Genomic DNA, 15137 nt, shown 5'->3' with positions numbered 1-15137 from the left:
AGTTAAGGAAATTCACATCTAGCTTAAAAACACTCTGCAAAGAGGGGATTAATGGTGTAAAGCCAACCTGATGAGCATTCTACTGATGTGCCTTTGGGCTTCCTACTAACTCTTATTTGGTTTGACATTTTTACTAACAATTTGAATAAATATACATGAGACACATGTATCAAGCCTGAGTATGAAATAGATTGGAAGTAGTTAGCTTACTCAATATATAACTGAATTAATAGTCAAAAACTTTTGCCCCAAAATGCCCCCAAAAGATAAAATGTAGTAAAAGATTACATCCATGCAAGAAAACAACAAACAAAACAACCTATGCACAGAGAAAAGATGAACTTGGCCATTTGCATGCTAAAAGTCTAGGGGTTTTAGTTGACCTTCAGGTGGGCTAATAATTAGACACAGCTTATAGAAAAAAATAATCAAATTAGCAGGCATTCAGAGCAGGAGAATGACCTAATTGCAAGAAGGGAGAGTCTCAGTGTTCAGAACAGACTAGGGAGCTTCATTTTTAAGAGGGATATTGAAAAATGCTCTGTTTTGACAATATGGGGAATGTCCAGCCTCAAGAGAACCAAACAAAGGAAGACAATTTCTATTCATCCCAGGGAATGACAGGTGGAATTTATAAGGAGGCGGATTTCAGTTTGATTTAAGGAAGAATTTTAAAACAAATTGAGCTCCATCAACATAACAGGCTCATTAAAATGGAGTGAACTCTGAAAGTTTTTAGCAAAAGCTGGGTAAGAATCTACAAGGGAGAGATTCCTACATTTGGTGGATGACAGAGGTATGTAACATAACCTCTGAAAGCTCATCAGTGATAATGTTCATAGTTGTGTCTGGCAAAAGCCTTCCCAACCTCCAAGGCTCTGAAGCATTTGGTCATCCTCAAGGGCAATGTGCCTGGTGCCCTCTCTCTTCCTCTCTCATGGCACACAGTCCTTGCTACTCATGTGGCATGGAATCACACTAGTTACTATTTATTGAGTACTATTCTGTGCTATTCTATTACCTTGCTTAAATGTCCCAATAACCCTGTGAAGATAAAATTAACACATTTTACAGGTGAGAAATATGAAGCTGAAATCAGTTTATGTCACTAACTTGCCCAGAGTCCTACAGTGAGTAAGTGGCAGACCAGGACTCAAATCCAGACTTTAGCAATAGAATCATATTCTTTCCACTAACCCATGACACTTATTTCATCATGATCTCTCACATGATAGCTAATGCTTTACATGGCCTTTTCTTGGTGTATATTTATTCAATATCTTAGGTCTTACATGCCTTGAACTAAATTGTAAATTCCTCGAACAAAAGGTCTTGCTTTTCTTTGTATTTCTAGTGGCACTTCTTTCAATAAACAACTGTTAATGCCAACTAGCACTATGCATTCATAAATACTTATTTATTGAGCGTCTACTTTATAGCTGGCACTTTGCTAAGAACCAGACATACAGCAATGAACAAGTTTAAAAAGTTTCTAAGGATAAAAGCAAACAAGCAATAGCTTCCCTGACTTTTGAGGTGAGACATGACCAAGAGAAGGCAGCAGCTGTGGTATGACCAGGGTAAGAAGGTCTTAGGCAGAGAGAACAGCAAGTGCAAAGGCTATGTGGAGAAAACTAGCTCTGTATGTCTAGGAACAGAATAAAAGTCAATGTGATTGGAATGGAGCCAGAGAGGGGGTGGCTGGTGTAAAGTCAGGGTGAAGTAGATGGGCAAAATCATGCATGGTCTTGGCATTTTGGATTTTATTCCAAATGCAAAGGGAAGCCATTGGGAGATTTTCAGCAAGGGGTGACCTGATCTGCTTTATGTTTATAAAAAATCACTCTGGCTGCTGAGTGGAGAACGGATTATAGGGTATGCAAGCATGAAAGCAGTACTGAAGGTGAGTGCAGTGGTGGCCAGTGGTGGCAGGTGAAATGCTAAGGAGTGAGCCAATTCAAATGTATTTTGTCAGTAAAGCAAATGGAACTTGCTGATAGTTTCCATGGTAAGGACTTGGGAAAAGAGTAAAATCTAGGATGACTCCTAGGGTGTTAGCCTGAGCAACTGGGTAGAGGCTAAGATGGGGAAGACAATGGGTGGTACGTGAATGGAGGAGTGAGAAGTCAATCCTGTAGTTCTATTTTGGCCACATCTGAGCTGTCTTGTGGACATTGTTAGAATGTAGGCTTTGTGAAGGCAGAGGCTCTGTGTGTCTTGTTCTGTGCTGTATCCCCAGTGCACAAACCAGCACCTAGCATATAAGCTGGTATGCAATAAAATCTTGTTGAATGAAAAAAGCCAAGGGGAGGCATTGAGAAGGCAACTGGATTTATGAATGTTTAAAGCTCTTGCGCAAATGTAGATTCTTGGCAAAGCATAATTACCTTCCTCTTTGGCTCCTACATGTGCAGTAAAGATCTCTGAGAGAATGGTTTTTCAAAGAGTTGAATTAAATATCCTAATAGGGCCAGTTAACACAGACTTGGAGAGGCTCAAAATCCTACTCTCTGACCAAAGCCTACCTGGTCTTTCCCACAGTTTCAGTGTCACTGAAGTGATATGTCTGATGGTAAAGAACACTGGGCTTCGAGGAGACACTAGACTGCTTCTCTGAGTCATGTTTACTATTTGTAATAATAATAATAATTAACAACAAGAACAATACTTCTCACATACATCAAAGTTTTTATTTGTCTCTTTGCTAATTTCCATCGCAGTCATTCTTATTTCTACCCATCCCAGGCTTGAAGCACTGACTTGGTGCCTGCCTTAAAGGGAATAAAACAGGCCTCCAATGGTCAACCGGAAGTTCTCTTTTTGGGTTGGTTAAATCTTAGAGACATGATGGGAGCTTTAAGAAGGGTCACTAAATCCTATCATAGTAACAAAATGGTTTAAATATTTAAGATTTCAAAACCAAGTTCTCTACTGCAGCATGAGTACCAAAGAATGAAAAAAAAATGCAGAAAGAAAAAAGGAAGAGAGGAAGGAAGGAATTAAGGAAGGAAGGAAGAAAGGAAGAAAGGAAGAAAGGAAGGAAGGGGAAAAATAAAGAGAAGACAAGCAAGCAAGGTACCACATTCATTAAAATTTACTTTGGACAATTCTCAACTATCTGCAATAATGGACGACCTCAAAGACAGGAATCACTGTCCTATTTGCTTTGGGATACAGCTTTGTTCTTCTCTTTGAATTCCAGTGGGGCTGATGGTCTAGAGCTGTGATCTCTAAGCATTGGTGGCATCAGAATTATCTTGTGGAACTTTCGAAAAATACAGATCCCCGAGCCCACCATGTATCCATGGAGTCAGAAACTCCTGGCAGTGGGCTGCAGGCATGTGCATACTTTAAAAATACTCTGATGCCCTTGTCTTTGTTCAGCTGATCAGTGAAAACCACTGTTCAAGGAAATCACATTAGATATTTCAAGAATGAGCACAGGCATGGAGGTCCTGATTCCAAGGTTCCTGGCAGCCCTCGTCCACCACCTTCTCCTGCTGTCCCCACATTGGGCACAGCCTCCCTCCATCCTGGTCCTTTTGGAAGTAGTGATAGGACTTAAGATTTTGAATTTCAAAAGCCATCTCTGTTGGGGTATAGGTTTCATGAAAAATAGAAGTAGAGAGTGAGAAAGAAACATATAACAGCGATGGTATGGGGAAGAGAGGAAGGTAAAGAAATAAAGCAAAACTTAGATTTTTTTTTGGCATCCTACATTCTCAGGCATCCAGTACCTCAAGGCTGAAAGGAACTTTATTTTTTTTTTTAATTTATTATGTTATCTTAATCACCATACACTACATTATTAGTTTTTGATATAGTGTTCCATGATTAACTGGGTGTTATACGCAAACAATGAAACAATGAAAGGAAATTTAAAAGCCAAAGACCTGAAATCCCCTTCTGCCTGATCTGTGGAAATGACAACTTATCCTAATGTTCTTCTGGGACAATATTCTAGGACACCTCAAGATACGGTTATCTTTCCCATGTCAAGGAGCACAGCCTCCCAATTCAAAGGAGATGTTACGTTTTCAATATCAGGAAGTGAGCACATGTGTTCAAGTCAACAAAGACGTTAAATTCATTCTACATGTTGAAATCATAAAGAATATTTTGAGTCGTCCTATGAAGAAAATGGCTTTTTTTCAGAGTAAGAGAACAGAGTTGAGGAAAAAAGCTCCTTCAGCATCTGATTTAATAGCACCAGGTAGGTAACCCAAGAACACTGGCTTTGGAAGCCAGATCACCTGGATTCAAATCCTAGCTAGTCATTTAATTAGCCTCTTTGTGCCTCAGTTTTCTCATCTGTTAAGTGGGGGGACCATAATAATAAAAGAGATGGGATCCATTATTATTAGTTATTTTAATTTTAGGTTTTTTTTTTTTTTTTTTTTTTTAACAAAATTTAACCATTTGTGTCTTAGATCCTCACTGCTTTACACACGTCATCCTTCTGAACACTCACATAACCTATTTGAGGTAGGTACTATTATTGTCCCCATCTAGAGATGAGGGATTAGGTAGTTAGCTTGAGGTTATGCAGCTGGGAATGGTGGATTAGAACCAAGGCAGGCCGACCCTAGAGCTGAATGATGATGCACGGTGATGCCATTCCTCATTCCCAGTCCTGCTGTTCACTGACAGTTACTGTAAGTGAGTAGAATCCTGTGAGTTCTGATTGCCAAGAACTGCCAATCACAATTTGCTGTCAATCAGCTCCAGGACAGATTAGCCTCCTACTAATACCCTGATCTTAGAATACGGCCCTACACAGCTGAGTCTTGGTTCAGCTGCCTACTGTATTTTTTGGTCCAGAAATTTCTGGACTAAAATTTCTGTTAACTCGGGAATACGTGGTGAAATGTTCTGGAGAATGAATATAGTGTCTACTTTCAGAGGTGCCTCTGGAGAGATGTGCTTTCCCAAGGAGAAATCTGGTTTTCCACAGTGAGCTGAAATTTCCCTTATGCTGAGGGGGCTTTATTAGCAATGCATCCCATGAGTATTCAGATATGAAGAAGAAGTTTGTATCGTAGCCCTAAACAGATGATTTACTTGGCTGTCTGCATAAAAGGAGGGGAGAAAAGCTTTGACAGGAACTTCTTCTAACATGATTGAACATACATATTAAAAAATATTTCAAGTGAAGAACACATTTGGGCATGACGACACTCCCCTACCCTAATCTCCACCATTATCATATGTCATGCATTTTCCTTACTGTGCAGAAATGGTCTTTCCTTTGCTATGATGAGACATAGTTTTAGATGTTGGAAAATGCCAAACTGATCATCACTTACGAAGTATATAAGGGATTCTGGCTGAAAGGACCCAGGTTGAAACAGCTGTTCTCTGGCCAGATGGTTTGCTTATTCTTGCGATTCTTTCCCAGGGAGTTAAGCTGCACCTTGGTATTCTTCATAGAGGGGATGGCCTTTAAACTCTTGAACTGAAATCTAGTGAAACCTACCAGACAGAAGGAACAAGTAACAACTGAGTGTCACTTTGAGCTGCCTGCATTTGTGTGGCTAGAGAAGCAGATTGATGACTGCTTAGGTTAACCAAACAGAAGGAGGTTGGGGAATGTCACCTGGGCAAAGAGCTAAGTAGAATCCCTCCATGGTCTTCTGGGGTCTCAGAATAATTGTGGGCTAAATCTTGGGCTCATGAACTTCCCCTGGACCACCAGGTCCAAAAGAGGAGCCCAGAGGAATGTTCTTGCTAAAAATTACTCAACAAGAAAAGACTGCTCAGGCCAGAGGAAAAAGTGAACCTGCTAATAGCCTTTAGAGCTGAAAACCAATCTCCAGTCAGAGAAATCAACTATCTATTATACAAAAGAGTATCTGGTAATGGTGTGGGCAGTGGTGGTTACGGAGCAAAAATTCACTCTGTTGACAGGTCCTGAGGCCCAGCTGTAGAGGCAGACCACGGCGAGTTCTGATTTCCAAGGTCATCAATGGGTGAACAATAAAGACAGGAAACAGAGGCCATATTAAAGAGGCATAAGGTTTGAGAACCAGTGACTCAGAAATTCAATCCCAGAATACCACCAACCTCCATGTTTCACCATCGTCCTCAGGGGTGGTGGGGGGAAGAAAGGCATGAGAACAAAGGGAGTAAGGATGGTCTTCAATCTTTAATAGCTTCTCGTCTCTTCTTAGCTCTCGTCTCTGCTTCTAAAGTATGCAATCTCTTCAGTGACATTATCTACAAAGACATGCCTCTCTGGCTCCTCTAGAAAAGAAAAATGGCTCTGGAATTTATTCTAAAAGAAATGAAAAAAAAAAAACAACAGTGAGAGCAAAAGGAATCTGGGCTAGAGGCAGAGGCTGGATAGGGGAAGAAAGTGAGGGGAAAACCCCCAGGATGATTTGAGACTGTCAAAGTAAGAGACTTTGTGGGTGGCCAGGAAGTGAGGTTGCTCAACCTGAAGAGAGAAAGAAAGAACACTGGTTTCTTGGAGATTTAGATCAGAGTATGACTACAGAGAGATGTCCAGATCAAAAGGGTTCAGGAAGACCTGCCTCCCAAATCAAGCAAAGCAGGACTGAGCTTATCCACACCCCTTAAGCCCCATCCGACAACCACTGGCTTTGGGGCTGACCCTCTGCATCTTCCATTTACTTGCGAGGTTAAAGAAATGACTCCCTTGAAAAGTTACTCTGATGTGCACCAGTCTTGATGTTGGGCAGGAGAAGGGGGAATGGGGAGAAACACTGCTTCCAAGCCACAATCTAAATTGATTCTCAACGATTTATGTCCTGGCCTTCCTTAATGTAAGCCATTTTTTCAGTTATTTTATGATTGTACTTTGAATTGCATTTTAACCGTATTTTCCTAAGAACAAGTGTTATGCAACATTGCCCAAAAGGCATCAGGGATTTTCTTTCCTTTCCCCACATCACAGTTAAGTCATTGGGTAAAGAGTTGTTAGAACTTGGGAAACTTCTAGCTCAGAATAATGTTCTATTGATAATTAGGAGCAAGCTTCCTCCCTAGGCAATGAGTCTTGCTCAGAACAACTGGCTGTCTTCTTGTCTGGGATATCCTCCATTCCCTGTGATGTCCCCTCTCTAACCCACCCATCCCTCAAGGCCCAGCCCCAACCTCCAAAGCTGAGCAGAGAGAGCTCTAATCACCCATCTAGACACCTCAGCTTCCACATCTGTGCCACTCACACTGCACGGACTTTCTGCCTTTTTTGGTAGTGATTTGTGCCCGTGCCTGACTACAATTTAAGACTGGTACCTCCTGGCAGCCGCAGACTGTTACTCATTTTCCTCAGTGCTTAGCCACCATGGTGCCCTGCTTCTGAGAAGTGCTGAAAATATGTGCACTGAATAATTGAATGCATAAATAAATGCATTCACCTCTCCCCTAAGTGACTAGCACTCCTGCCATGGAGCTAATATTCTCTATCTTGTCTTTGAGATTTTCCAGCCTTCCAAGCAACAGATATCTTCCTCCCACTGAGGAAAGTGCATTTACTTTGTGTATCCAATTTCGACAGAACCGAAGTATGGTCTTATAATGTTGTAGATTTTTATCATATACTGCTAATTTCTTACTTAAAAGAACATTATGTTTGACACATCAGCAAAAAAAAAGAGAAGGCTATAGCACAGGAGGTGCTCAATAAATAAGTCTTAAGTGAATGAATGGATGAGCAATAATAGGAAATTAGATAAAAATAGAAACAGAAAGAGGAGTAGAAAAAGAGTAGATGCACAGCAGATTTAGAAAGGAAATAGAAAGAGAGGGGAAAGGAGACTCAAGATTAATTAAATTCTCGGGCGCCTGGGTGGCTCAGTCAGGTAAGCGACTGCCTTCGGCTCAGGTCATGATCCTGGGGTCCTGGGATCGAGTCCCGCATCGGGCTCCCTGCTCTGCGGGGAGCCTGCTTCTCCCTCTCCCACTCCCCCTGCTTGTGTTCCCTCTCTCGCTGTGTCTCTCTCTGTCAAATAAATAACTTAAAAAAAAAAAAAAGATTAATTAAATTCTCAATCAGCAATTCTGGTACTACAAACTTGACCTTGATAATTAAGCAGAGAGGAGGGGCAAGGCAGTTGGGTTAGAAGAGAGTAGACTGTGAAGACAGACATCTGGATTCTGACATTCACTCAGCCACTGTGTGACCTTGAACAAGTGACTCAACCTCTCTGAGCTGCACTAGCTTTTTTTTTTTTAACCTTTTATTTTGAAGTAATTTTAGATTTATAGAAAAGTTGCAAAAATAGTATGGAAAGTTCCTGTATACAGTTCACCCAGCTTCTGCTAATATTAGCATCCTTCATAACCATAGTACCATTATCAAGATGAAGAAATTAACATTGATCCATTAATACAATACAGCCATATTCCTTATTAGAATTTCACTAATTTCCCCATTAATATATTTTTTCCTAGCCCTGTATCCAGTCGGTTCCCCCACTGTATTTAGTTATCATGTCTCCTTGTCTCCTCCAGTCTTTGACAGTTCCTCAGTCTTTCCATACCTTTCATGACCTTGATACTTTTGAAGAGTAGAATGTCCCTCAATCTGGGGTTGTCTGATGGGTTTTTTCCCTCGTGATTAGATTTAGGTTATGCATTATTTATTTATTTATTTTGGTGTCAAGAACGTCACAGAGATGATGTCATGCCCTTCCTAGTGCACCACAGCAAGAGTTATCTGTCAATATGTCTTCTTACTGGTCATGGTGACCTTGAACACTTACTAAAGTGGTGTCTACTGGGTTTTTCCACTGTTCTATTTTTCCTTTTGTAATTAATAAATATTTTATGGAGAGATATTCTGACTTTTTATTTATTTTGTTATTTCCTTAAGTAACCTCTACACCCAATGTGGGGCTTGAACTCATGACCCTGAGATCAAGAGTTAAATGCTCTGCCAACTGAGTCAGCCAGACACGTCTTGTGGAGAGATACTTTTAGACTAAGCCAATATCTTTTTTCTCATCATATTTTTGCCCAAAAATATTAGCATTCATCAGCGGTTCTTGTTTTGTTTGTTTGTTTGTTTGTTTGTTTTAGTGGTTCTTGCTTGTAACAATTTATTGCTGGGGGGTCCTCAAGGTGATTTCCTATTTCTTTCATCCCTCTACGTTTATTAATTAGATTCTTTTATAATTAAGAGCTTCCCCTCCCCTCCCATTAATGAATTTATTCATTTATTTTTATCAGTATGGACTCAAGAATACTTATTCTATGAACTATAATCCAATACTATCATTTATTTTGTTACTTAAGCTTCACTTTTTTTATCTGTGAGTCAGGGAGAATGGCAACAGCCTTACACAACTATCATGAGGATTAAATAGGATTTAGAAATGTGAAAATGTCCAGTCCATAGTACCTAGTAAATAAATGTTGGCTCCTGTCCTCCCTTTTCCTTATAGAAGGTAAAGCCACACTACTCTGAAGGCAAGACCCTTCTAAATAGGTGAACATCCTAATTTAAGAATTCTCTTTTAATGTAATGCAGCCTTTCTACACTAAGGTATAGAAAGCAACTAGAATTTAGCTAGCCCAGTGTTGCCTACTAGAGGTCATTTCAGATCTGCCTGTAATGACTACATAAGACTGATTTTTAATCAGTATCCATAATTTGTATGAAAATAGATGCTTGAGAATACTTGAAAACAGACTGTTCTCTTAAGTAGTTTAAGTGTTTTCCCAGAAATCTTGTTTATGTTCTGAAGTTGCTTAGCTAAACTATTTTCAAAGATAGTCCAAAGCATGCCTCAACCCAGCTGTGCTTTGTATCATCACTAACTCTGAATTAGCGAAATCACTGATTCATCTTTGATTCTTGAGGTTATGGGAGTGAATGGAAGAAACCGAAATTTTCTTTCTCCAAAATTAATTTAAAATTAGATTTTAAAAGTTCAGGCAAGGCAAAACTTCAGGTAGAATTTAAAACAACCACAACCACAATGGACAAGGATAAGGTCCCAAGGCTGTGAGAATAAGGAGATCTGGAAGTTTAAAGCACTACACAACATACAGTAAATCCACAAATAAAACACTCAATGTACTGGAACTTCCATTTCTACCCTGTTGTTATCAGTAAGGAAAATCAAGAACATCAGATTTATTTTAAAAAGCAATTTAGGGGCAATGTGGTTCACGGGCTCTCAAGTGGACTCCCAGAGAGTCAGTGCTGCTCAGTTTGGAGTGGGGCCAGGTGCCACCCGTCAACACGAGCCTGATCCTGGTGGGAGTGGAGTGGTTCACAGTCCGGCTTTGGGGCCTGACTATGTAGGTCTGAATATCACTATTGCTACCTACCACCCATGTAACTTTGGGCAAATGACTTCATCTCCTCATGCCCCAGTGTCTCCACTGGTAAGATGGGCCTAATGAGAGCATCTGTCTCCCAGGGTTGTTGTGAGGAGCAAATAAATGGTACGTGTAAAATGATGAGCATGACATTGCCAGACGGTATCAGCGATTCCTATGGATATAACAGACCTCCCTCTGAGGAACGGTGATTGGGGCATGTCTGGGCACAGAACTACTTGGGCTCAGCCTCTAAAACTTCTGCATCCACTGGGCCTTATCAAGGTCACTGATATTTACAACCATCATTGGAGTCAGGATTGGCAGGCTGTGGAGGCGGCAAGGTGAGCTGCCACAGCTGGAAAGGGTTTAAGTAACAAAGTCTGATGGACCCTCCGTCCATCACAGATATACTGGATGGAGACCTGCCTTTCCCTCCTGTCCCTCGTCCTTGTTCCAGGGCCACATGATGCCAACCCTTGGCTCTTCCCCCCCCCCCACCCCAGCCCCTTGACCTCTTACAGTGCCTTCTTCTCAAGTATTCCCAGACTCTGGTCACAGCTGTCCTTTCCAGCACTGGCTTATGGTAAGGTCTCAGAGGCCTTGGAGGGACTTTCTGGTGTTGAGGATCTTGATGGGGTGCAGGGAACAGAAGTGCCCCTGGAACCCACGTTCCTCCCTGTGCTTCTGACCCAGGTGCATTGGTTTTTACATTTCTGCTGAGAAGCCCCGAGAGTGGAAGAGGGGGTGGGTTAGACAGATCCCATGGCCAGGGATCACGTGGTCAAAACTCAAAATTGAGACATTTGGTCTTAAAAGCACCTGTACAACGTGGGGGGAATACTGGAAAATGAGCCCAGGGAGAATATTTTGGCAAGAGAGCAGAGAAAAGGGCAGGGACCAGTTGTCCAAAGGGAGAAGGCCCATGTACTTTGTGAAGATGGAGGTAAGGATAGGAACAGTTAGGCCTAGGGCAATGATAGGGAGGATGACAATGTATCATCGATCTCATTGCTTGGAAACAAAGCAGCCATTGTGGACATGGCAGGACCAACAGGGAGATGAGACACCAATAACAGACAAAGCGAAGAGGAGAAATACGTTTAAAAATCACTTACTAGAGTGTCAATCACAAGTACATCTCCAAGTGGCTTCTTACCTCATTAAATCTCATCACCAGATCTTCCAGGGCATTGTGCTCTCTGTTCTGGGAGGTAAGAATCGAAGCTGAGATGGATGCTTTGAGGCAGGGCAGGGATGTCTGGCATTCCGAAGTGCCCAAGTCCCGGGTCAAGAAGCAAAGGTAGTCAACTGGCAAGACCCTTCGGTAAATGTTCTGTTCCTGCTCCATCAGGATGCTGGCGACTTCCTCTGGGAACTGAATGAGGGGCTGCAGGTCAATCAGCTCCTTGCTGATCCCAGCTGAACTTGAAGGGAGGGCACTGGAATTGGCCATGGAGGTGCCTGGCTGGCGTTCTAAAATAAAGCAACAAAAGTTATGGTGACACCAAGGTTGATATCCCTACAACTGATATTTACTTGAGAGCCATTCAAAATCTTACAGGTTTCCTAATCAAGTTTCTGCTTGGTGAATAGCTCTCTACGATCTTCCTTGATATGGAGACCCTTCTGATAACTGTCCTGCCTGCTTGCTCCTGCCCCCTGGGGCATGGGTGAAGGCTCAGTTCCCCATTTTTAGAAGGAGAATTGATCTAACATACCATTCTCTAACCAGTTCACTATGACACTTTGCAGAGTAGTAGAGAAGTCTCTACTTTGCTTCTGCATTCTCCAGTGCTAACCATCAGAGTGAAGCAAAATGAGGTTGGGTGTGGGCACAGTACCCGAGGTGGAAGAGGAAAGAAGGCTGTGGCAGGGTGTGGGGGGAGGCATGTGGACACATATGCACGTGGTGTGTAAACATGCAGGAGACCCCAGGGACCCAATGCACACAAGGTCCAAAACTTCATAGTATACCTGCCGATATTCTACCCTCAGTGATTCCACTGAGAACCATTTGGGGGTTTGCAGGGACAGAACGACCTATAAAGTAAGGGAGGAAGAGGTAGTAAGGAGATGTATCTAAATAAATAAAATAAATCTTATTCCCTGCTCCACAAGTGGCAGTAAGAAGGTGGTGAGGAAGAGAGAGCAGCAAGTGCACTAGACAGAAGGACCAAATGCACTCATAGGCTCCAAATTATTCCCTTAGCACAAATTCACGTTATTTGACCACTCCTCCCATCTGTCTCTTAATTTCCTGCCTACGAGTCATTCATTCATTTATCTAACTTAACCATCCATCTGTCCGTCCATCCACTCAAAAAGCTTTGAAAATCTATGATGAGCCCTCCAACAGAATTTCTCAAAGTATGACCAGTTTTGTGGCTAAGTTGGGGAAATGTCACATATTCATGTCACAAATCCTCTTCCTGGAAACACATGAGGTGCACAGGTATACTGTTAAAGGCTCTAAGGGGTCTTGCAGTAAAGAAATCCATTTCCATTGCTTCATTCAGTGCTCCCCAGAGCACACTTTATATCACACCTACTAGGTCACTCTGTGAGACTAGTGCTGCTTGGAGCCCTTCAGGAAACACTGCCCCGTGGGCCAAACTGCTCTCACTCCTTATCCAGTTCACGCCTTTTCCTTCCCGACAGTCTCTTCCTGGCCGGCCCCACTTCACGCTTCTCATAGTGCTCCATGAGGGGACCACATTCTACTTCTCCAGATCTTTCTCACATTCCTGATTTCTTAAAACATTCTCACTGACCCTTTGGCAGAATAAAGCCCTTCTGATGGCTGGCATTCCTCACTGCTGACTGTCATTTGTTTGGACACTGGACAACGGCACCGTTCATAAGGAGGACTTCATCACATTCAGATCTCAGCATCCTTAACTCTTTTTTAAATCCCTACTGCAGACAACCTTGGAATCGTCACTCCAAAGTATTCCATCTCTGTAGTACTGAACTCTGAAATCCTCCACCTTGAATTTGACTGCCTTTTCCCTCCCATCCTTTCTACTAAACCTTCTCTGTCCTTGACAGACTTCCAGTTCCTTGATCTTGGTTTGGGTACATGGTCAGCATTTTAACATGCGCCCACAACACCCAGGATGCCATCCCAAGTCTCCTTGACTTTCTGCCACGTGTACTTCCCAATCTTGAATCCTAAACTCAACCATCCATCCTTGGCTTCTGGGCTGCTATATGATGACACTGACATTGCTGCTACTTAGTGACGGGACCCTTGCTACTTTGGATTATCTACTTCAGCTGGGCCCTCAGGGCAGCTTCAGACTTGACATGAATTTATTTATTTTTTTCCTAAATAACTCACTGTCTTCTTTACCTCTGCAGTGGAGCCTTTCTATTCTTCTCACACTCCCAAACCCACCTTTATTTTCCTTACATTGATTTGATCATTTCTTTTTTCTTTGTTTGTTTAATTGTTTTTACTTGAGTGTAGTTGACACACAACATTATGTTAGTTTCAGGCATACAACATAGTGATTTGACAAGTTTGAACATGATGCTGTGCTTACCACTAGTGTAGCTACGGTGTTTGATGCTTACCACATGTTTACTACACGATGGTAACTGACAAACGTCAGGGACTCCTTCCATTAGGTAAAATGCCTCTATGTTTTCTATTTTCTTCTCCTTCTCTGAGAAAGTTGTGTGCCTCCTCTTACCCAAGGCACACCTAGGTTTGTGATTAAGTCTATTCAAATTGCCTCAGTGGTTGTCTCCAACATCAGTCCCTTTCTCTCTGCAGACTCTTCTTTGCCTACCCAAGTGTTTGGTTACCCTTACCCCATACAACTTCCCTTCTCTCTTAAACTCCAAATCTTCTCTAGCTTTCCCTTCACTGTGTACCTTCTGTGCACAGCAAGCTACATTCCTCTGGTAAGTATGGTGACCATATCTTCTGATCCAAAGACTAGGCCATACATTCTGCCCAAAGTAATAAACCAATAATGGTGTGGGAGAGAAAAATGGAAACTGGGAGCTCTTAGTTCTTAGACCACCCTGTTGACAGGGCATCTCTGTTGATGGTCTGGGCTCTGATGTTCTTCCCTCACCCCATCCTCTCCCATGCAGCCCACCCGCCACCTCTGAAGCATAGCTCAAGAAAAATTCTTGTGACATTTGCTGTTTAATTGAGTTGTTTCCCTTTTGCAGGAATGCTCTCAGTGACAATCTAACAAAAAATCATGAGGAGAAAACTGTAAAGTTTGAAAAATATTGCTCTCCACTGATGCAAGCCTGATCCTATTTTAAATATATTCCAGTCAGAACTCGCTGTTTTATCTTCTGTATAAAAACTGTAGTATCCAAATTTTTGTTTCTCTTTGACTCTAAAAGGTGAACGGGTGAGTAAAGAGTACAATGATTTATTGTAACCATTTTTATCCATTTTTTTGGGCCAAACTACAAAAATCAACTTCAGTGGAAAACAATGACAGCCAAATTATATTTGGTTCTCTCTAAGCTCTTATTTGAAAATAATTAAAATATGGCAAGTGCTCAAGTCTACATGGTCTATGCTCTCCAACTTTCTGAATAGTTTAGAAATTACTGGATTTCCTGAAAATTGACTCAGAATGTGGTCTGATGACAGGCAGACTGCAGCTTCTAGATACTGATAATATATGTACAGTGGAATTAGCCCTATATGGGAAGTCTTCCCAGAAGTAACCAACTCTGAAACATGATTTCAAAGTACAACACTCTATGATGGAAATAATAGTAACCCCTAAATCTTGTGAAATCGCTTATCTAATATGTAAGAGAAGAGATAATGTAATAAAAGATATAAATAACGTAAGATAATATATTAT

At 41.6% G+C, this 15137-nt stretch overlaps 1 protein-coding gene across 1 annotated transcript in view; it reads right to left on the bottom strand.

Moving 5' to 3' along the window:
* The window catches only part of PLCE1 (phospholipase C epsilon 1), a 313510-nt gene that overhangs the window by 129138 nt on the left and 169235 nt on the right, over positions 1–15137 (bottom strand). Inside the window, exon 4 of the mRNA XM_032432419.1 lies at positions 11450–11766. Coding sequence (XP_032288310.1) covers positions 11450–11766 — 317 coding nt within the window. The remainder of the gene's footprint in view (positions 1–11449; positions 11767–15137) is intronic.

The sequence above is a fragment of the Phoca vitulina genome, unplaced genomic scaffold, assembly GCF_004348235.1.
Source record: "Phoca vitulina isolate PV1807 unplaced genomic scaffold, GSC_HSeal_1.0 scaffold48, whole genome shotgun sequence".
Taxonomy (NCBI): domain Eukaryota; kingdom Metazoa; phylum Chordata; class Mammalia; order Carnivora; family Phocidae; genus Phoca; species Phoca vitulina.
This window is presented reverse-complemented; position numbering and strand designations above follow the sequence as displayed.